Source organism: Furipterus horrens, unplaced genomic scaffold (assembly GCF_987537825.1).
Source record: "Furipterus horrens unplaced genomic scaffold, mFurHor1.1.pri manual_scaffold_11, whole genome shotgun sequence".
NCBI lineage: Eukaryota > Metazoa > Chordata > Mammalia > Chiroptera > Furipteridae > Furipterus > Furipterus horrens.
The window spans coordinates 76806536-76829247 of record NW_028327181.1 but is presented as its reverse complement, the minus strand read 5'-3'; the positions used below and the strand labels follow the sequence as shown (position 1 = coordinate 76829247).

The 22712-nt window shown below is 50.2% G+C and overlaps 1 protein-coding gene across 4 annotated transcripts; it reads right to left on the bottom strand.

Annotated features, from left to right (window-relative positions):
- Positions 1-2771: 2771 nt before the first annotated feature.
- COPZ2 (coat protein complex I subunit zeta 2) lies at positions 2772-12206 on the bottom strand. 4 transcript variants are annotated; one of them, XR_016514174.1, is made up of 10 exons: positions 12068-12206; positions 11233-11307; positions 9601-9682; positions 8987-9078; positions 8472-8527; positions 7713-7790; positions 5477-5528; positions 4826-4864; positions 4088-4203; positions 2772-2936 (listed from the first exon to the last, which is right to left on the bottom strand). XR_016514174.1 is itself a non-coding variant. In XM_090292078.1 (10 exons), the coding sequence occupies exons 1-9, from the start codon at positions 12176-12178 to the stop codon at positions 4156-4158; spliced, it is 633 nt and encodes a 210-aa protein (XP_090148204.1). In that variant the 5' UTR covers positions 12179-12206; the 3' UTR covers positions 2772-2936; positions 4116-4155. The 4 variants fall into 4 exon arrangements, 3 of the variants coding, with proteins under 3 accessions (XP_090148204.1, XP_090148203.1, XP_090148205.1); XM_090292078.1 differs by having other exon boundaries at positions 4116-4203; XM_090292077.1 differs by lacking the exon at positions 4088-4203.
- Between the last annotated feature and the right edge of the window lie 10506 nt (positions 12207-22712).

Sequence of the window (22712 nt, the reverse complement as noted above, 5' to 3'; positions counted from 1 at the left end):
TAAAGGGGGTCCGAGAGCTTGGCGGCACTATTTCTGTGTCCCTTGCCTGGTATAGGTGTGGGCAGAGTCCCCCATTTACCAGAGCCCCAGGGCCAGTGCTTCCATGTGCGCCCCCTGGCTGGACCCAGGCCCCATTGGGTCTCTGTTTGTGGCGTGCCGTGGGTACAAGTCAGCAGGAGGAAAGGGAGTTCCCAAAAGCTCCTTTCCCTACGTGTACTCGAGACCCTCTTGATCGCCCACGAGGGGAAGGGGAAGAGGGATGCAGAAAGGCAGAGCGCGGCCTTGGGAGAGCAGCCGGGAAGGCAGGCCCCGACGGCCCCTCGCGCCCGGAACCGCCGGCTGCCCTTCCCGAAATCGGGCCCTGGGCAGACGGCGCCGCGCCAGCCCGGTGCTCCGCGCTCCCCTGCGCGCCGGTAGTCTATTGCCCGTGGCAGCGTTAATGAGGCCGGCTGAGGAGAGCCGGTGCCAGCGGTCAGCGCTCTGGGCAGAGGGCTAGGCTCGCAGTCCTTGTGGCTCCGCGGGCCTACAGGCGCTGAGGGGAGCCGGGGACACAACGGGGTACCCCCCTCTGCCCCCACAGGGCCAGTCTTGCAAACTTGGGCTCCCCAGGAAGGAGCAGCGTCCCTCCTTGAAGGCCCTCCGTGGTTCCTCCCGCGGTTCTGCGCAGCCCTTTTTGCCCTCTCCTCTTTCCCGCTGCGGGCTCGGCTCAGCTACTTTGCTGCAACTTCCTCCCCATAGTTCTTTAGCTGCAGGGAGCGAGGACACCTTTCTGGTCACTTCTCTGCATTGCCATGCCCCTTCGGCTCATCTCTCTTAACCCAGAACAGTCCCTGTGCGGGCGAGGGGTTCGGACGGCCCTCGAGCAGAGGATGCGAGAAAGCCACCTCTCTCCAGCAGTTCCCCTCCGGAGCCCGGCTCTGCGGAGACTGCTACAAACACTTTAACCTTTGAGAGCCTCGGTGTGCCTCTCAGTGAAATGGGGATATAAGTATCGCATAGTCCACGGGATTCAATGAACCGGTTGGTGGAAACCTCAGGCCTTCAAATTCCTGTTCCTGCACAATGTAATTGCAGGGCCGGGTAGGGCGCGACTAGGTTGCTAGGAAGCGAATTTGCCCCTCCAGTCCTTGCGGTTTTTTAGAGGCGGTGGATGGAGCCGGGCACCGGAGCCAAAGTATTTCTGGAGAATTTCTCATTTCCCGTATCCACACTGGCCTCTGAACTCTGCAGCATTTAATTCCATACTCTTTGTTCCCTTTTAGAGCTGCCTTTTTGCATTACTTACTGGAATGGGTTATGTACATGGTGTTTACAATGCATATGTTTATATAACTATATCTTTATCGTTTTCTCTAATTACATAAGTACTCATGCCCATTATAAATATCCAATGTTAGAGAGTTTTATAATGGAGGACGTGAAACCCACAGGGACAGCTTCAATTAGCACCCAGAGCTCGCCGCTTTCTTACTGTAGTGACTGGCAGAAATTCCTGTGCCCGCACTGGCGCGGATCTCTCAGGGCAGGTCAAGCAGGCTGATTGCTAGTGCAATGCTCTGTCACCTACACAGGAGCCCAAGAGCGTCAGGCTGGAGCAGGGGTCGGTCCCGCCCTGGAGGGCGGAGTTAATCAGGGGAGCCGGACCCAGAAGGAGCGCGTTTCCCGCCTTTCCCTCCAGGTGGTGCTATAGGATTGCGGATGCGTTCCTGGGGCGGGCCTCCGCGAGGGCGGGACGGGGCGGAGTGGGGCGGGGCATGGACTGGCAGCAGCTGTTAGAGAGGGATCCAAGGGAAACAAGTTCTCCGGGTACTGAACGTTAGACACTCCCAGGGATTTAAGTACATGGACGCAAAAAAGTGTGCGCGTCAAAGAAAGGGAGAAACGGGGGGTTCAGAAACGGAAAGAGAAAAAAAGAGTCGCGTCGCCCAGAAAGTCGCTCCATCCTTCCCGTTTGTCCTTGGGATCTCTCCCCAACCTTCTCTCCCACAGGACCTGCAATTCTTCACACCCTCTGCAATGCACTGGGTGCTCTGGATACATATGCACGGGGGCTGGAAGGGGGGCGCTGCTGGCTGTCCCAGCATCCTGTCCCAGCCTTGGCAAACTTGCCGGGCTCTAGTGCCCAGGGTATATGCCAGTATAGGAATTCCGCAGTCCCAGGCATGCCAAGAAAAATAGGCGTGCTGTTCCTCGGTTTGTCCAGAGGAAACCTTACGCCCTTCCCTTCTGGAGGTTGGTAATAGGAAAGTGACTCAAAGAATCCCCAGCGGGTCCACCACGTGTGTACCCTCTTTGTCTCCTTTTCCCAAATACGCGCCATTCTTCCTATTATTACTCTTTTACCATGTCACATAATCATACTCTCACATATGGGGCCTCGTGATATTCGTGCCACACCCTGTCACTATGTTAAATTGTCCCCTTTCCCTTGACCAACCTCTCTCCAATCACACAACCACTAGGATATGCCCTGGTAACGGGCATCCTAAAGGTGAGGCACAGAAAGTGCAAGAGCCCTCAATAGAACACACACACACACACACACACACACACACACACACACACACACACACTTCCCAAGCCAAGAGAGACAGAGACCATTGGCAGGAGACAAGCAGGTTTATTTGGGCTCTGGGGTCAGGAATGCCTAAGGTCTGAGTTAAGGCAGCTCAGCTGGTTCTCACGGCCCAAGGCGCAGGCCAGGGCAATGAGAAGGGGTGATTCGGTGCTAAAGCCAAATCTTTTCATTTCAGAATCCCTGGCCCTCTGGAGTCGGTTCTGGAAGGGCCTGCAGATACAGAGGGGCATCTCCTGTTCCCTGGGGTCTCTGGGTTGTTGCCAGGATTGGGGAAATTATCTGGGACCAGGGAGCTTCCAATGCACAGCCTTCATTTCAGTAAGGACCATTTAATTTGCTCCTTGGCAGACTGAAGAACCTGGAGGTGGGGAGGAAGGTTGAGAGGAAGGTTGATACTGCAGTGAGAGGGAGGTCTACAGCCCACCTTTCCTAAGTGTCCCTGCAACTCCGGGTCACTAGGTGGCGGCATCTCATCTCTCCCTGACTTCAGCTGGGCTCGGCCATCCCGAGAAAGAGCCGTCCACACTGGCTGCAGCCAGCTCCCAGCCCAGGCCTGAACCTGCCCAGCCCTGTGCTGGTTTCTGCATCTTCAGTAGTGGGTGTGGCAGCAGGCCTGTATTTCCTAAACCGTGTCACGCTAGCTCCTGCCCACAGTGCCACGTCCAGGCCTGACACTTCCGGAGCCCAGTCACCTCAGCAAAACTGAAGGTCTGGCCTTGGCTGGCAGTGTGTCTGTCCTCCACACCCCACCCCAACCCACTTCGGATGTGGCACAGCTGGCAAATGGTGACTGGCCAGACACTGCCATGGGACACCTGCACCGTCACATGCAGCTGAGGAAACCACCTCAGTCCAGTGCTTATGCAAATCCATCAAACGTGCACACACTATGCCAATCTGGCGGCGACTCCAAATGTATGTCTCTCAGATTGTCCCTCCAGTCACCAAGCCTCTTTCATTCCCTTCTGAAGGTTCATCCCAAACTGTTTATCCCTCCTTTCTGCACAGTCTCCCTTCCTCTCTCAGGGAGAGCCTGGCCCTGGGGGTTCTCCTGTTCTAGCCAGATTCCAACTTTCTCCTCATTTTCTCTCCCACTCGCCACCTGCAACTTCCTTGGTTTTTACTCAATAATTCCACTCAAAGTGCTATGTCTTCATTCTTTCCCCCTTCGGAAAAATAGGAGCTGTGCCAAGAGTTTTCCATGCATTAGCTCATCTAATTCTCATAATAACTCTATGAGGAGAGTCCTGTGTTTACGTGAGGCCCAGAGAGGTTGAGTAACTTGCTTAGGTCACCTAGATTCTAGGTGGCAAAGTGGAACATACATGCTGGGATGACTCACACCAGCGCCTGTGTTCTTATCTGTTCTGCTCCTGCTCCCTAACCTCTTTGGACCAGAAATCTGCCACGGGGCTGCGTCCTCCCCGCAGGGCATGAGGAGGTCTGGGGAGCCGGGAGTGAGAGACGGGGTGAGCACCAGGGACAGTGACAGGAAAGTGGGCACCACACCTGGGGCTGCACACAGGATGTTACACACCCATCGTAGCCTGGGCCACCACAGCGGGAGGTAATTAGTGTCAGGGCAGGAAGCTCCATAACATCAGGATTAGTCTGTGCAGAGAAACCTGAAGGCAGACAGAACAGAGGTCAAGCAGACAGTCTGAAAAGCAGGAAGTTTGCACAGCTGGGAAACCAGTCAAGCCACAGATCCAGCGGCCTCCCTCTTGCCACACATGCACCCCCAGACAGGACCATGCAGGGGACTTTTCCACAGCCAGGTTACTCACAGGTTAGGTGGCAAGTGAGGAGTGGAGAAAGTTAGATCCTACACAGGCTAAAGGGTCCCTTAACAATTCCAGCTTAACCCTAATGTCGAGGGGTGAGGGTTTGGAGGGAAACTCTTATTTGTTGTCCTTTTGGGGCTAAGGGGAGCATCAGGGGCCTGAGTCCCTGGATTGCTTTGGGGGACAAGTTACTCAGCTGACTCCAGGGTGGGCAGCTCACCCCAGGGTTTCAGTGCCAGGAGATGAGGTGGGTTACCAGTAAGGAAGCAATCAATTATTAATGCCCAGCTCGGCACCACCTCAGAGACTCTAGAAGCCTCCCGTGACTCCCTCCAACAGATGGCCTGTCACTGCCTCATCCCTCCCACATCCTGACTTCTCAGCCTTGATAGCTCCCACTGGATCCCCCTGGGAGGCCCTGCTCTCCTCCCTCTCTAGTCCAAGGCAGATGTTGGGGACCTACCTGGGCCACACTCTGTTCAGTCAAGCTGTTGTCATCTGCCTGTGGAGAAGCATTGTCACAGGGTGGTCAGGCCAGGGTGAGAGTATGGGGTTTAGAAAGGGAGAGTAAGGGGCTCGGGGGGGGGTGGTGAGTGACACCGTGGTCAGGACCCAGGGCCGCACCTGCATCGCCAGTTAGTGGAAGCCCTGCACCCCGTCAGCTGGAAGCCAGGACCCCCAGGGCCCTGCCTATGGTGCATGGAGAGTAAGGGGATAACGGAAATAAAATTGGCAGAAAAGGTTTAATTCAGGCAGAAAAGCCGAACTAGGCAAGGTGATTCTATCTAGAGCCCCGCTCCCCAACCTCAAGGCCAAAGTAGCCACCTGGTGGCTCTTTGAGAGTTTATTTCCCCGGTCCGTACTTCCCATCGGGGAGGGTGGTGAGGTGCTTGGCGGTTTTGCAGGGCGAGAGGACAGGAGATATCTTTTAGTAACTGACATCCCCAAACTGCCACTCCCCCCACAAGTGCATCCTCCCAGTAGTTGCTTCTGCTGAGGAGCTTGGGTTCCCACCATCTGGGCCCTCGCAACCCCATGTGCAGGGGGCACAGAAGGCGAGGAGGATGGGAAGGGCAGCCTAGCGAGAGGAGGGGGCATGCAGGAAGGATCTTACCCTAAAATTCACTTTCTGGATCACTTGCTGGGGGTCACTCTCCAGAATCACACTACAAGGTGAGAGAGAAACAAGGAGGGGAATTGGTGACATGATTCTCCCCTCTGCAGACTCTCCATGCTAAAGCTTCTTCCCTCAATCACCGTATCCTGCTATATTCCCCGTCCCGGGTACCTTCCCACTGATATTCCTCAAGTCAGAGCTCTCCCTACCAAGAAGATTTTTCTATATTTCAAATTTTGTGGTCACACACTTGGTCGTGTTTGAGCAAAAGCTGCGAAATCAAGGGAGTCCGGTCCAGAACGATTGAGGTGTCAAAAGCAGGGGCTCCAAAACGCGGAGCTCTTGAAAGTTCACGCTCCCTTCCGGGTCAGGGACGGATTCAGATGCAGTGAAGGAAGGAAGGGAAGCGCCTTGGGGTCTCTATCTGGTTTTGCTATTACTCTATGCGACGTACAAAAGAAATGGAACTCTAAAAATCAGAATCTGTCATCCCTTTTGATAGACCCAAATATCAAGACTTTTCTCAGCTAGAGCACACTTTTTCTTGATGTCTTGGGGAGCTCTGCAGCCATTCATGGGTGTGTGCACGGCTGCAGGTGTGAAAGCCTCACTGTGGGGTTCCTTGCCTGCTGAGGCTCCTCCAGGGCAGAAACCTAGCTATATTTCTGCACCAGTCCCAGGGAAGTGAAGGAACATTTCCTGGGAGCCTTTTCCAGGCCCCATCACTGGGGCACCCCCAAACCCAGGCTCCCTCACCAAAGGACTTTTCTACCATAAATACAGAAGCATCCTAGACCAATGCTCTGGTTTAGGCCTTGACTCAACTGACAATTCCCTGATATTCCCTGGAGAGAAACTGTGAGCCACTTAAGGGGCAGAAACTGGGCCTGCTTGAGACACAGACCCAGAACCTTACAAAGCTTATGTCCTCCTTTGTACGGGCCCTTCCTAGGCCCTGCACCTCATTTTGTAATTGTGTGTGTGTGTATGTGTGCGCTTTCCTTAAAGAGGTTCCACCAGCCCTGGCTGCTGTGGCTCAGTGGATTGAGTGCCAGTCTGTGAACCAAAGGGTCGTCGGTTCAATTCCTAGTCAGGGCACATGCCTGGGTTGCAGGCCAGGTCCCCAGTTGGGGGCATGCAAGAGGCAACCATACATTGATGTTTCTCTCCCTTTCTCCCTCCCTTCCCCTCTCTTTAAAAAATAAATTAAATATTTTTTTTAAAAAAAGAGGGTCCACCAAATTGTATATACTTCTGGTTCCACAAAACCTGGTCTTATTCCACTCCCTCCTGGGTCCCAGCAATTAGCACCAGGCCTTGCGGTAGAAAGCAGTCAATGGGGAGGGAAGGGGGAGGAATTCCACCACCCTATGTCTCAGGGCACCCTGCCCCTGGGCATGTGGTACAGTGCCATAGAAAGAGGGCAATCTTGTACCATGCCCATGATTTTAGATCTTGGCCCTGCCATGTGACCTTGGGCAAGTCACCTGATCTTGGAGCCTCTGTTCCCTCATCTCTAAAATGAATGTAATGATAAAGGCGTGTGGACGTTTTTAAGATGATCAGTTTCTATTATTCTTTGCCCCAGAGCCAGAACTTCTTTTTCTTCCCAATTATTGCCCCCCATGGAAATTCACTAGCCATCCTTGTCATAAGGGCACCCAGCTACCTAGAATATAATATCATAACATTGGCAGGTGACATTTATTGAAGGAGAATCATGAGCTTCACTAGCATCACCTTATTTAATCCCTATACCCTATGAAGTAGTTCCTTTATCATCCTCATTCAAAAGATGGGGAAAGTGAGGCTCAGGGAGAATAAGTAACTTGGCCCAGGTCACTTATCTAGCTGAGGTGGGAATGGAGTGCTAAGAGTGGGAGGTGTGGAGGCAGTAGGGCTCTGCCAGAATGAAGTCCTTCTAGGGAGGGGCAAGTGTCTGCTGCCTGCTTCTCCTGGAGAGCAAACCGTCTCCCCCAAACCCTGCCTATTTCAACAGTCAGCCACAGTTGGACATCAGATTCCTTTCTTGTTTGCTTGACTTTGGCTAACACTGACATCAACCTCCATCCTCATGCGTGGGGTGGGGGGGATGAGATCACAGAGAATATGCTGGAGGAAGGGAGGGAGAAGTTGGCCAGAGAGAGTGAAGTGTGTGCTGGGCGAAATCTAGAGCTGATGACCTTCAAAGGCACCTCCTACTGTGAGTCTTCCTGACCACCCCGCTCCTCACCCGCCATCCACAATCTCGTCCAGCACCAAGAAGGCTCCATCCATGTTCTCCAGCAGCCAGCGCTTCTCCACATTCTTCCTGAAGGAGACACAGCTCCTGAGCTTCCCCATGGCCAGGAGGAGCCAGGTCCCTACCTACGTGAGACAGATGCCCCTCTCCACCCATACCCCACAAGCATTGGGAAGGACAACGTCAAGGGCAGTGAGGGCAGCCCTGGGCAAAGGATTCCTGAGCAGAGGACAGGCCTGCTTCCTTAAGCCCTCCTTGCCCAACCTCCCACACTCGGGGCATTGCCACTGTGCCCACCATGGCACCCTTCATGCACTTCATAGCTGATTTGATGCTATAGTTCCACTCTGGTTGTATTGACTAGGGAATTTATTTATTTTTATATTATTCTAGTTTGGTTTCCCCAGGTCATGCTCGCTGGAATAGATACCAGGTAACTGAATGGGGGTCCAGTGAAAACCACCCTGAGCTTCAAGTCAGGAAACCTGAGTTTGAGTCTCTGTTCTGATATAAACAGTTTGCAACCTCAGGCAAAGCACTGAGCTTCCCTAGGCCTCATTTTCATACCCTCATGTGGCTCTGCTCCCGGTGATACCACGGTGGCTATGTAAAGGGCAGAGGCCTTGGAACAGGATGCTCTAGCACCGGTCTTAGTCTTGTAGGGACAAAAGCAGGGAGGAAGGGCCCTGCCTCTGTGATCTGCCAGGGCATGCGGGATGGGGGCCTTGAAGGGCACAGAACCTCACTCACCTTAACACGTGATTAAGAGACTCGAACAGGCAGGTGAGAACAGACATGAGCATCAGCTGGGGGTGGGCAGACAGGGGAGGAAAATGAGAGAGCTTGAGGATGGAAAGGCCAAAAGGAGACCTCAGAGTCTACCTGCATGGGAAACTGTCCCTTCCCAGAGACAACAAGGCTGGAGACTGACTGCAGCTTGACCCTGGAGAATACCTCCTGTGTATGGGTCAGGAAGCACTACAGTGCCCTACTGTGGGACACTGAGTATATCCTTCTCTAGAGATGATTTTAAAAAAACAAATAAAGGCCCCTGCAGAGACCATCATTGCTTGTTCCTAAGGAGCCTAAGGGGCATAATGGGTATGCCTTGTCCCAGAAAGAACCACACTGGCTGCTAACCAACCCCCAGAGTCTAGAAGGAGGGGTACTAACGGCAAGCCTTCAGAAGCCAGCTTCTATCCCAGACCCCAAGCCATTCTCCCCATGGACAGACCCTCTTTGTCACCCCAACTTCCTGAATTTACCTCATTCTCATAGGACGAGCCCACCACATACAGGAAGAGGTCAATGCTGCTCTTGTAGACGATGGTCATGCCCCCGAAAAATGCAATCTCACCTAGAAGTAGAGAGGACTTTCAGCTCTGGCCACCTCTACCTGGCCCCTCCTCCCCATCTCCAGCTCTGCACCTCTCCCTCCCTATTTCCTTCTTTCCTTTCCAAGGAACCCTTGGAAAGGCTAGCACTAGGGACACTGCCAGGGCTACTCTTTGTCCCTCCCTCCACCCTCTATTTCTAGCAACTGCCTCATTCTGAGGAACTGACAAACCCAGTTCAAAGTCAACCTTCCACCCCTTTCCCCCCATGTGCAATGCCTTGGACCAGTCCCACAACTCAGTTGGCTTCTCCCCCAGAGAGAAGGGTCTAGGTGCGCTGGGGTGGGAGGTTGGAGAGGAGTAGTGGCGAAGTGAACGTTCCCCAGAGGTAGAGATGGGACAGCTGGGAAGGTGAGGAAAAAGAACCTCTGAAGAAAAGGAAATGGCCTGTGGGTATCCAGGACCAATGGAGACAAATGTGTCCAGATGGAGAAGAGGACAGTGCATGTGTGAGAGTTCTGGGTGAGGAAGAGGAGGGTACTTACTGTCAGTCCGACTGGTCTTATTGAAGACATTTTTCTCGAAGGCCATCTGTTCCTTCATGGAGGGAAATGTGTCATCATAATACTATGAGAAAGGGAAGGAGAAGGGGTGAGGGCCATTCCATAGAGCCTGGCTCCTTCATGGATGGGTGGCAGGGAATGGTGGGTGCTGACCAAGTGCCCCATCTCCTCTTTATTGCCCTCAAGGCCTGACTGCTCACTGTCTCCCTGTAAACACAAATTCTAAGCAAAGAAAGTAATAAAAAGTAGAGAAATTTTGAGGCCTGTTTTTGGAGTCCCCTCCTGATTTTTGGAGGCTTTTGTATGTTGAGCAGGTGTGCAGTGTGCTGAGATTTGGGGTGGTCACTAAATCACACTGTTTCTCCATGAACCTGAGTCCACAGGAAAGAGGGCAGAGCCTGGGGTCCTTCGTTAAAACCATAACAGTCATAACAGCTGCTCTATTATCCCCATCGTACTGATTGGGAACCAAGGCACGAAGAAGTCAGGTAGCTTCCCTGATATCTCAGTCACAGGGGCAGGACTGGGTTTCAACACCAAGGATGGTTTGGCTTCCGGCCGTGTTATGGTGAAGATGAAATATATAAGGAAAAGTTCCTAGCACACATTGCACAAGTAAATCAAAACTGTTTTGTCTGGGTCTGGTGAGCCTCTCTCTCTGACTCCACTTCTTAACCTGAATATGGATGTGTCCTTCTAGGAGGAGATCCTAAATCCTTTGGCATAGCTGCTAATCCACTTCTGACCATCTGCTGGGGCAATGTATGGTGAGCTCAGCTTTCAATTTTCTGGACATGGATTATGCCACTTAGTACCCCAACTGTAGGCAAAGTGTCTCCCTGCTGGCCACTGAAGGCATGAAGAGAAAAAGTTTCAGCCCTAAACAAACAAAAAACTATAATGTATTTCATAGCTAGTTTAGATGCTATATCCCTACTATGGTTAATTGTATTGATGGTAGACATTTACTGTTGGATTATCTTAGTTTGGTTTCCCCAGGCCATGTTCACTGGGATAGATACCAGATAACTGAACAGTCTGTGCAGTGAAAGCCATCCTCCTGAGCGCCAAGTCAAAGTGCCTGAGTTCAGATCTCTGTTCTGATATTAACACGTGCAACTCATTTAGCTTCTCTAGACAGCATTTTCTTCACTTGTGAAAGAGTTGAATTATGTATGTGATCTCTAAAATCCTGACTGGTTCTAAAGTCTGAGACTCCTCAGACTAAATCCTTAGTGTTTACTAAGCTGTAGAGGAAAAGTAGAGGTTGTTTGTTTAGAATGTGGGGACTAGGACTTCATCGACCCCACCCCGCCCTGCCCTCCCGGGAGTTCCCTTCCATGCTCAGAGTCCAGCTGGCTAATTGAAAGGATGATGAGAAGACATTTCAGGGGACATGGTTAGAAACCAGGAGACACACTCCCCCATTCAGGGTCCAGCAATCCGACAAGGCAGGAGGATGGACAGAATGACCTTTGGAGAGCCTAAGCTGAGCTACTCTGAGTCACAGAGCTCACAGTGAGGTCTCTCTTAATGCAGGAGTCACCTGGGTGGGGACTTCTGTTCTTGGGACAATAAGTTTTCAGAGGCCCTCCAGTGAGGGTGGGAGGTTACCTTGGCCAGCAGGCGGTGTCCGTCACTATCTAAGATGAAAACAGCCTTGATGGTGTAGAGAGAAGGTTCCTGCAACTGACAGAGGTGGGGGGGGGTGTTCATTGGCCCCTGACTCAAGGCAAATACCCTGTCATTGACTTTATGGGATCTGCTGGCCCCAGGAGTCCATGCTCAGGCTCCAGTGACCCCAGCCCCAAAGGTTCATAGCTGGTTCTGGCCCAACCCTGTGCCACGTGGGCACATGGGCCAGCTCCTGTCCTGCTCCACTCCCTGGCAGATGTTCCACTGCAGGCCCCTGGTGGGCGTGCTGCACACTGGGTGCGGAAGGTCCGCCCGGGCCCAAGTTCTGTCATGCACTGACTGCTCCAGAGCCCGAGTCGGAGTGTATCACAGAACCTGCGCCGGGGGGACAGCGGTGTGCCTCCTCCTTCCAGCTGACCTCGGGCCGAGGCAGGACTCTCTCCGAGCGCGCCCCAGCCCCCTGACGCGGGTGGGCTCCAGAGCACGCGCGCCTGCCCACCGCCTCTCGGGCCGCGTTACCCCTCCCTGCAGAATCTCAACCCACTCCCACCCCCAAGCTGTCTCCATCGCTGCTCTAAACTGATCGAGAAGTTCAGCCCCACACAGACGCTCAGGGCAGGCCTGCTGGAGAGTCCACGCCCGCGGGAACTTTTTCTCGCCGGGCCGTCCCGGGCCCCTCCCAGGGCTGCTCAGTGGTAGCACCAAGTTCCCGGCGCCAGGCGTGCGAGTTACGAGTTGGCTGCCCCCGCTCAACCCCACCCCGGTCTTGGTTCCTGCCGCCCCGGACCCCAGCGCCCGCCTGCCAGCTCCATACCCGCGACCCCGCGGGCTCCCCGGCTGCGGCGGGCGGTGCCGGGCCCCCGGCCTGGGCAGCCGCGGCCCCCTCCCCCGGGTGCGGACGTGGCCAGGCCTCGGGCCGCTGCATTCCGCTCGCCGCCCTGCGCTGACAGCGCCTCCCGCTGCCCCGCCCCCAAGCCGGGCCGGCCCGCCGGGCCAGCCCCCACTCCTCGGAGGCCACCGCCCTCTGCTCTTTCCCAGCTCTGTGCTTGCCTCTCCTTTTCCCTGAGGCCCTTTCCTCCTTCGTGCCCTCCCTACTCTCCCTTACTGCCCCCTCCGCGCTGCGCCCCACATCCCAGCTCTTCTTCCCCCACCTCTCATTTCTTTCCTCGGCTCCTTTCCCTTCTTTCAAGTTCAGAGCCCATCCTCGGTTTGTCGCAGGACCAACGCTCCTGCTCACGTTCCCTCCTGCCCCTCCAGAAAGTTGGCCCGTGAGTTTGGTTTGCAGCAGTGTCCAGAGGCTATCCTGGGGCAGCAGAAAACACAGGCAAAGTCCAGTTTTGCCTCTTAACTACTGCTAGGGACTATGGAGACGAATATAATCGGGTCTCAGGGACAAGTTATAACCCTGAGAGCAGATGAGGACAGCTCTGGAGAGACCCTCGGTGCAGAGCAAGTTCTCCCACTCCTTCCACTTCCTCCCAGGGATCCATGGCCCGTGGGTACCCTCTGAAGTCTTCCAAGACACAGACATAATCTAAAGCCAGACAGATGCCTAGCAGCACAAATGCCCCACCAAGGGCATCAGGCTTTGCCATGCTTAGGTTTCTTTGGTCTAAGTGTTCCAGAAGAGAAGCTTTCCCTTCAGGATCTTCAAGGCCAGTGGGAAACTCACACTCCAGTGCTACAGATAACAGTACTTACCCATTTACCCATGAAACCATCATGTGTGTATTTGACACTCAAGCACTTTCACATGCTTTACCTAACGCAACCCACACCTGTGAGGTAGGTATTATCACTCCCATTTTAAGGAAAGGGAGACTCAGGCCTTTTCCGGATTGTATAGCTAATAGTTGAATGGGATAGAATCCAAGTTTCAGACTCAACGTTTCTTCCACATTCTTCTTTTCAAGGCCTGTTACATGGGGCACCAGATGCACTTATCTCAGATGACTGCTGAGTGGGGTTTTCCTCTGCTGAACAGTAGCAAGTCTTCTCATTCTTCAAGTCTCAACTTCAGTGTCATCACCAAAAGGCCCTCTCTGACATCCACCAAGTGGTCTCTCTTGTCACACCCTCTAACTCAACACTACTTATTTCTTACATTACCCTTTCCTCAATCTCTAAATATTATTTTTACTAATTTGTTTACAAATGTGTAAGGTCCTTCTCCTCACCAGACTTTGATTCCTACAAGAAATAACGTATATTGCACACTGTGGAATTCTTGACACCCCCCCCCCAAAGGGCCTAACGCATGACAGGTACCTAATAAGCATTTGCCGAATAAGTGAATGAATAAATGAATTTAGGATGAAGGAGAACAGACTACCTATTTTAAATGAATAATTGAAATGTACTTATCAATGAAACCATATTTTATGTACTGTACAAATATTTATTGAGTGCTTACTATATACCAGGTACTTTTGAGTCCCTGGGCTTCAAGAGTAGAAAAAATAAACAAAATCTTTGCTCTTATGGAGTTTATATTCAATTGTTAAGTGTGTGTGCACTCATTTGTGTGCAAGACAGATAAACAAAGTAGATAGTATATAAGTCGCTGATTAGTGCTATGAAGGATAATAGAGCAGGAACGGGAATCAGGAATGTGAGGGGTTGTGGGGAGCAGGGCAGAATGCCATTTTCCTTAGTGTCACTGGGAAAAGCCTTCAAGAAGGTGACATTTGAAGAAAGAGCTGAAGGAGGTGAAAGAGAAAGCCATGCAAACATTTGAACCTCTTTCTAAGATGATTTAGAAGGCACACCTGAATCTTCCTTGCAGGCTGTCAAAGTTATAATAGTGAACTCTAAGCAACACTATTTGGTACAAAGAGTTGTGGAGAGAGGCAGTATTTTATTTGGCTTCCAGATCATCAGAAGTTGTGTCAGTGGTCTGCCAGCTTGGTGTGTTATAAAAAATACTGACTTGATTATTTTGATCCCTTAGTACTTCTGTGAGTTAGTCCATTTTTAGTTCATACACAGAGAAAAGCCTCCAGAGGCATTTCCCAGCTTCTGTGTGGCGTATGGTGCCCACAGTGCGAGAGTGAGTTTGCAGAAGAAGGGAGGGAGGGAGGAAGACCTAGGAAGACCGGGGACTTAGGGAGTTGGTGTGGCTGGCTCTATGGGGAAAGGTGGGAGAGGAGTCAGTTACAGGAGTGGGTTAAGAAGGTACTGGAGAGGGGCAAGGGGCTGGCCTAAAGAGAAGGCCAAGGAAGGAAGCTTAAGGACCACAGAATCCTTATCACCACCACCTGTATCACTCAGCTGCTCTTGTTTTAATCACCAGGATCTCTTTACATCTTAAGTGCTGTGGTGAACATCAATTCAGAGCCCTCAGGTTGAATTTTTCAAGAGATTTTCAAGAGGAAGAGATTTTCCTCATTAATGGCTCCACCCTAAACTCCCTCAACAGGACTCCTTTCCTTTCTCAGGACCCCAACCCAGGGTGCCTCTTTAATGAGATTTTATGTAAAAATGTCAGGTACTAGTATCAATGATCCAAGGACATGGACAACAGGGTGGGGATTGACTGTGGGAGAGAGGGGAGGTGGGCGGGGCAGGGGGGCGCAATGGGGAAAAATGGGACATCTGTAATAGAACAACAGTAAAAAAAGGGAAAAAATTAACACTATATTAAACATTCTTCTTTATACACACACACAAAAATATATAAGCTCAATATGCATAGTGCTGGAACAGTGTCTTCCACGGAGCATCACCTTGAGGACTTTACAGTGTAAGCCTGGCAGCACCTGAGAAGCGCTGAAGTGCAGCAGAAGAGAAGCAGCTGAAGAGCCTCCCCCTGCAACCACCCCCCAAATGAGGAAGCCAGAGCTGGGTTCAAAAAGAATGCAGCCTTTATGTTTCCCTGCTTTCTGCTGCCTGCGGAGTGTGTGTGTTGGGGGGCAGGAGGAGGACGGTGGCACGTGCACATCTCTAACCAGTGTCTGTGGAGTAGCTGGACTCAGAATTGGTCCTGAAAACACACATGCGTGCACACACATGCACACACACACGCACACACACACGCACACACACACACACACACACCGCCCTTCAGAATTTCTAGAGGCAAGTGATTCAAATAGGTTCTCCTCTGGACCTTAGTATATCTTGGAGGTGAGACCATCCTGTTTCCTCTGACTCACCCTCCTGCTGCCACATTTCCACGCTGTCTGTCCTAGGATTTTGGCATCTGTTCTCGTGTGACAAGAAGAAACAGCTCCCTTGGGTAACAGTCTCTCTCTATCCTTCCTGCTATAATGTCAAGAGGGGGAGGTGTGTGTGCTTGTGGTAGCCTCAGGAGGGAAAATGAAAGCTTCTATGCTCTCTCTGCAGGGTGGGTTTTCAGGTGGCCACCGCAAGGACAGCTCTGATATCTTCCATATATTTGGCTTTCTCTGGGAGAATAAAGTGTAGTGTGGTCAGAGAGAGTCGGGCAAGAAAGGGACCTTACTCTCAGCTCTGCACGAGTGGCTTTATAGATAGGATCTAATTTTAATTTTATTTTTTAAAATTTATTTCTTAATCCTGACCCGTGGGTATATCCATTGATTCCAGAGACGAAGGGAGATAGAGTGAAAGAGAGAACTATTGATGTGAGAGAAACATCGATTGGTTGCTTCCTGAACATGCCCTCAGAGGGGACCAAACCTGCAACCTTTTGGTTTATGGAGCAACCAACTGAGTCACACTGGTCAGGGCCATGGGACCTGATTTTTAAATTTTCAATATGTGTATTGTTATTTCCACTTAACTCAGAAGGCCCCAACTAGTAAATGGCAGAGCCAGATTTTTGAACCCAGATCTGAGTCCAAAACACCTACCCTTCCCATCTCACAGTAGCGCCTCCCTGATTGTGACGTGCCACACTGAGAGCTGAACAATGAAAATTTCCCAACGTAGTTTGGGACAATGTGGTGAAGACACACAGGACAGCTGAACTCAGTTTCACAAAATGTTATACCAAGACAAGAATGAACAATGAGGCGTTTTCATAGGCTAGGTCTAGGAAGAGACCATTTTGGGGTTGAGAAACAGTACAATCTTTTTCAGGTGGTGATTCCAGTGTGTTGCTCTTGCATTGCTCCTGTTGTCCTTTTCTGCTCAACTTGGATTCTTGCTCCAAGCTAGTGATTCTTCGGCTGCACAGAAGAGTCAGCAGAGGAGCTTTTTCAGAATCCGGATGCCCAGGGCTGCTCTGAGAGACTGACTTAACTGGGCAGGGATGGGACCTGGACATTAATATTTTTTACAAGCCCCCACCCCCACCCCCCTGCTGGTGACTCTAATGTGTAGTCAGGGTTGAGAAGCAATCTTCTGAGACAGGTGTGGTAGCGGTTGCACAGAGAGGCTGGCTTGTAGAAGAGCTTTACCTGTTTTGATGGTTTAATGGTAACTAGCTTGCTAATGATGTTTACCATATAAAAAAGGTGCCAGATGTCTGGATTAGATGGCAAACCAGTTTCCTTGCAAGACGTGCTAACATTTAGTATTGACAGGATGTAATCCTAGAATCTGAGGGTGTAAGGAAATCTCAGGCAGGCACCTAATCCATTCCTCTGGATGGAAGTTGGAAAGGAAAAAAATAATGGGCAACCAGAATAGCAGAAAGGTTGCATTTCTCCTTAGGGGAAAAAGCAATTCCTGCCATTCCAGAACAAATCCAAGTCCTAGCCAGTCCACCTTCCTACATCCCCTTCTCCAAGGGTTTCCTGGCAGTCATAATCTTTGCAGGATGACTGGAAAATGGATGTGCCTGCTGGTGGCACAACAGCTTTTCCTACAGAGGAAGCTGAGTCGACAGATATAACCAGGATGAGTGGGGATTTCACGGTTAGCTGTCTCTGTTTATGGCCCCAAATGCCTGTGCATTAGAACTAACCCTCTTCCTGGTTTCTTCTAGTCTCTCTTGGTCAACCTGGAGCTGCAGCGGCAAGGCCTAGTTCTACTGAAGGCTCTCAGCCTCTCCCTTAGGGAGAAAGTGCATGTGCTCACTTTTTCATGTGGTCTTTTTGGTCTGGTTTAATGGAGATCCCAGGACTGATGACAACACATCAGCATAGGATCTTTCTTTTGCTTCTTGGGTAAATGTTCTGTTAACAGCTGTCCCAGTAAAAGGGGTAGGGGTGTTGAGGGGAAAGGAGGCGGGTAGCTTCCTGGGAGAAGGACGCACCCCTGATTTTGCAAAGTTAATCAGTGGGTTCTGGGAAGAAGGTGTGCACTGCTCAAACTTGATATGGAAGTCTAGACAGAGTGGAAGACACTCTTTCTATCTCTACCCCTACCCTGGAGTATTAAATGTCTTGGGTGCCCACACCCTGCCAGGCCCAACAGTCTGCTGCTCATTAACATTGTCTCTGTAGCTATACAGTATTCTCCTCAGCCCTTGCAGTGGGCCAGCAATTCTCTGTCTTTCCCTTTTGTGTAACTGCTAAGCAGTAAACTTTTTCTAACTACCAAAAATAGTTCTTTAAGTCAATAATACTGTTCGTGATATATCTCTCTCCCTGTACACTGAAATAATTATTATACACTTTTAAACACAGTACTTGAAGTTGGCTGGTTTGGCTCAGTGGATTGAGCGTCGGCCTGCGAGCTAAGTGTCGCTGGTTCGATCTTCCAGTCAGGGCACATCAGAGAAGGAAAACTCTGACTCCAAAAAACCTCCGCTGCCTTGCGGCATACCTCTTCAGGGGAAAGGCTAAGGGAGTAAACCCCGACAGAAAATCCGGAGCCGGAGTCCCTAAGGCGGTTTGACGTTGTAGTCAACACCGGCAACTCCTGCGGCGCACCTGAAGCCAAGCTGTATTGACTCCGTCTTTCCCTTGGACCCTTCAGCTGCGAAGAGAGGGGGGGTCTGCTGCATGGGCAACAGCAGACCCTCCATATCACCCTGCCCAGGCTCTGTAGCTTCAGCTTCACTGGAGAGGACACTCCAGCGTCATCGTAAGATGTCGATTCAACACGGGAGGAGACAGATACCGTGTCACTCCCGAGTTGGACTGCACAGCCATTCTCGGCGGTGCAGATAGACTCGTAAGAAGCTACACCATCGTCTCTCGAGACGGACGGCTGCCGACGACTTGAAGTTGGGAGGCAAAATAACCTGCACTGGATAGTAGACAAAAACAAAGACCTCTCCACCCCTCGCTAAGAATTAACATAGAGCCCCTCCTTTTCTCTCAGTGTCTGCTACTCCCTCTACACCCAGGACCCCAGAAAAAAGGGGGAAGGAAAGGAGAGGACTCAAAAAACTGAGTCATTGGGGAGAGGGGGTGGGTGGAGGTGGGAGAGGGTATAAGGGGGGTAACTGGTAATGGAAAAAAATACAATAAAAAATTTCTATTTACAAAAAAAAGAAACTGAGTAATTAAAAAGTGACCAAATGAATTTAGGCTTTCAAAGTTATGTGACAGTATCACATGTTCTCTCCCCAGTGTGGTCTTCCCACCTATAGATGCCATTTCATTTCGGTGAATATTTATCTTCCTTGACTTCACATTAGTCATATATCCACTACAGGACTTCCATTTCCTATCCTAGGCCACCTGGTACCCTACTATACAGCTGAAAAAAAACTTTGAAAACACGAATGGACTTTTCCAAAACTCAGTTTAGTTGGAGCTAAGGTTTTCTGACTCCCCATAAAGAACTACCCAGTTTTTCTTTTTTAACTGTCAGGATTTAAAATTGTTCTGTGTTTGCTGTGTCAAACAAATAATCATACCTACCTCCTCAAAACAGTCATGTATTTAAGCTCTGTAACTTCAGCCTTGACAACTTTCAGTTCTATGGTTTTAAAATATTTCATTATCAATTCCCCTTAGTATGTTCCTAGAGTTATTGATCACATCTCATTTCTCCCCTTTTTGTATCCAATAGTATTTACCTTCATTAGTTCAGAGACTGGTCTCTCATTTCCTAGGTAACATGCCATATCCTTCAAAACCCAACTCCTTCAAGTATTAATTTCCGTTTTTAACAGAAATCACAGAACTGCCTATTTGAGCTCTCCTTCAAGTACTCAGTATTTATTGAGTGTCTACTAAGTTCCAGGCACCGTTCTAGGTTTTGAAGACTCAAAGGTTAATGGACAAAATTCTAGTCCTCATAGAGTTTATATTCTAGCATTTACTGGAGACAAGTAGAAAAGGGAATAAATAAAACATGTACTCTTTGAATCAGTGTTTTAAATGCTGGGGAGTTTTCTGAGGAAACAATGAAAGGATGATGGTGTATATAGTATTTCTATGTGGTGAAAGTGCTTTTGAGACTTCCGGCCAAGATGGAGGCCTAGGCAGACACGCTACGTGTCTCCCTCCACAACTAAGAAGGAATACAACTACCTCAAAAATAGAGACAACCGGAAGTTCCAGAAAATCGAGCTGCATGGAAGTCGAACAAATAAAGATATAAAGAAGAAATATCCAGACAGGTAGGAGGAGCGGCGAGGACGCGGTGTGGTGGCAGCAGCAGCTGTGGCAGCAGCAGGCCAGTGGGAAGAGCAGTCACACGTTTTAAAAAGTTGGGAGGGACACCTGGGGAGCGCTCCCAGCACCAGACCAGATCGCACAGCTCACAGTTCCAGCACCAGGGAAAATAAAGTCTCATTGCTTCTGACTGAGCAAACCAGTGGGGGTTGGGGTGAGAAAGAAACTGCTGGTCTCTCAGTGGAGTCGCTTATTTAAAGGGCCCCTACAGTTCCAGAATATCCGCAGGCCCACCTACCCTGCGGACGACGGCCAGGGCAACAGCTAGAGAGGCGCCAGGGCCAAACAGAAGTGGGAGAAGTGCCTGGAAAAGGGGCAAGTGCTGAGTAAGTGGCATTATTCCCTCTCAGACCCCTCCCCAACATAGAGCAGCACAATGTGGTGAAACGGGTTGCCCATACTAATGAATATCTAAGGCTCTGCCCCTTACAACATAGCAGGTGCGAAAGCTCTGCCTAAGACACAGAGGCAAACAAACACAGAGCCTGTCAAGTTGAGGAGACAGAGAAGTATGGCCCAAAGGGGGGAATGGATCAAGGTTCCAGTGGGAGAACTAAGTGATGAGGAGATAGTCAACCTAACAGATGCAGAATTCAAAACACTGTTGATAAAGACGCTCACAGGCTTGACAGATACGCTTAAGTGCAGCAAATGCATAAGGGAAGAAGTGAAGGCTATGCCAAATGAAAGGAAGAAAAATCCACACAAAACCAATGGTGAAGGGAAGGAAACCGGGTTCAAATCAATGATTTGGAACATAAAGAAGAAAAAAACAGTCAACCAGTACAGAATGAGGAAACAAGAATTGAAAACAACGAGAAGAGGCTTAGGAACCTCTGGGACAACTTTAAACATGCCAACATCTGAATCATTGGGGTCCCAGAAGGAGAAGAGGAAGAGCAAGAAATTGAAAGCTCATGTGAAAAAATAATGAAGGAAAACTTTCCAAATTTGGCAAAAGAAATAGATGTACAAGTCCAGGAAGCACAGAGAGTCCCAAACAAGCTAGACCCAAAGAGGACCACACCAAGACACATCATCATTAAAATGACAAAGTTTCAAGATAAAGAGAGAATCTTAAAAGAAGCACGAGAAAAGTAGAGTTACCTACAAAGGGGTGCCTATAAGACTATCAGCTGATTTCTCAGAAACTTTGCAGGCAAGAAGGGACTGGCAAGAAGTATTCAATGTGATGAAAAGCAAGGACCTATAACCAAGATTATTCTATCCAGCAAAGCTATCATTTAGAATGGAAAGCAGATAAAGTGCTTCCCAGACAAGGTCAAAGCTAAAGGAGTTCATCATCACCAAGCCATTATTATATGAAATGTTAAATGGACATATTTAAGAAAAAGATCAAAACTATGAACATTAAAATGACAACAAGCTCACAACTATCAACAACTGAATCTTAAAAAAAAAAAAGAAAAAGAAAAATCCAACTGCACAAACCAGAATAGGAACAGAATCATAGGTGTGGGGATCATTTGGAGGGTTATCAGCTGGGAGGGAGGAGGGGGAGAAATGGGGAAATGGTGCAGGGATTAAGAAACATAATTGGTTGGTATGAAAGAGACAGGGGGAAGTTAAGAATAATATAGGAAAGGGTGAAGCCAAAGAACTTATATGCACAACCCATGGACATGAACTAAGGGGGGGGTGGATTGCTGGAGGGAAGCAGGGTACTGAGTGGAGGGGAGCAAAGGGGAAAAAAATGGTACTTCTGTAACAACATAATTAATAAAACATACTTAAAAAGGAGTGCTTTATAATCTGTGAAACAGTCCAAAGTAAGCTCTCAACTCTCTGAATACATGATAGACTCAATGCTCTCATTTTACAAGTTATCAGCTGGCTCCTCCTTAGTTGTACAAGGACCAATAGATTACTAGGAGCTTTCTGAGTCAAAAATTTGAATTGACGCCTCTTTTGTCCCACAGCTGGGAACAACGCACTAGAAACTCCAACTCAGCAAATGCCTAAATGTGGTCTTCGGAACAGCTGCATTAAAATTGCCCAAGTCACTTAATAAGCAGGTAGGTTATTAGGCCGCCAACCCAGAGTAAGGGAATTAGAATCTCTGTAGACTGGGGCCTCAGAATTTGCCTGTTTAACAAGTTCTCCAAGTGATGCTGGGGATAAACAAATGTTTGAAAATCACAAAGATGATGGCTAGACGAGATTGGAGAACACTATAAACTGAGGCAAATTCCTGAAAGGTAAGACTAAACTCCGTGGGAGGTTGGGCGGGGGAGACCTGGCTGAGGGAAGGCGGAGCTCTTCCTGGTGTTTTTATCATTAAATCGTTAATTACAACACGTCCCTCACATCCGCAGAGTCCCACCATTGCTGTGGCAACCCGTTCCCGTTGTAACTCATGCTTTAGACACCGATACATCCAGCCCAGACTGAAGACTGGCGTTCTGCCAGGCCCACACGTAGCTGAAGCTAGAACAGCGGTTTCCTCTGCCAGCACCCAAGATGGCGACACGACCGTCGCCACCACGCGAAACACATGCTCTGTACTCTGCCTTGACCCGCCCCCGGGTCTCACTGGACTTCTGCAAGTCACCGTGGGAACCCTCCAAGGGGGAATCCCACAATCTGGCGGTGATACACCTCCCATCCTCGGCCGTAGGCCTTTATTCCCCAGCCGAAGAAAACACTGGAAGCTTCCAGCCTGCACACTTCGCTCCGCACCCAGCTTGTAATACCTCCTGCGGCCGGCGCAGGGCAGAGGGGACCAGGATACCGAGGGCGATAGACCTTCGCCCCACTTATTGGGCGTGAGGCGGGCCTACACGCCCATTGGGCCGTGGGTCATGCACGTCTTGGGAAATCAGGTGAAGGAGGAGGCACACTCAGCCATTGGGCTCTTCCTGCTGCCAATCAAAGTGACATCCGGAAACAGCCACAGTCTCAGCTCCTTGATTGGAGGAATGTGTGACCGCAGAGGGTGGG

Bases quoted from the DNA above. Each gene is read 5' to 3' on its own strand.
- COPZ2 (XM_090292078.1), bottom strand. From the start codon at position 12,178: ATGCAGCGGCCCGAGGCCTGGCCACGTCCGCACCCGGGGGAGGGGGCC. The intron at 8,528-8,986 runs GTAAATTCAGGA...GCCCACCCCCAG, and splicing joins GCTCGTCCTATGAGAATGAG to CTGATGCTCATGTCTGTTCT. The intron at 5,529-7,712 runs GTGAGGAGCGGG...CTCACCTTGTAG, and splicing joins GACGAGATTGTGGATGGCGG to TGTGATTCTGGAGAGTGACC.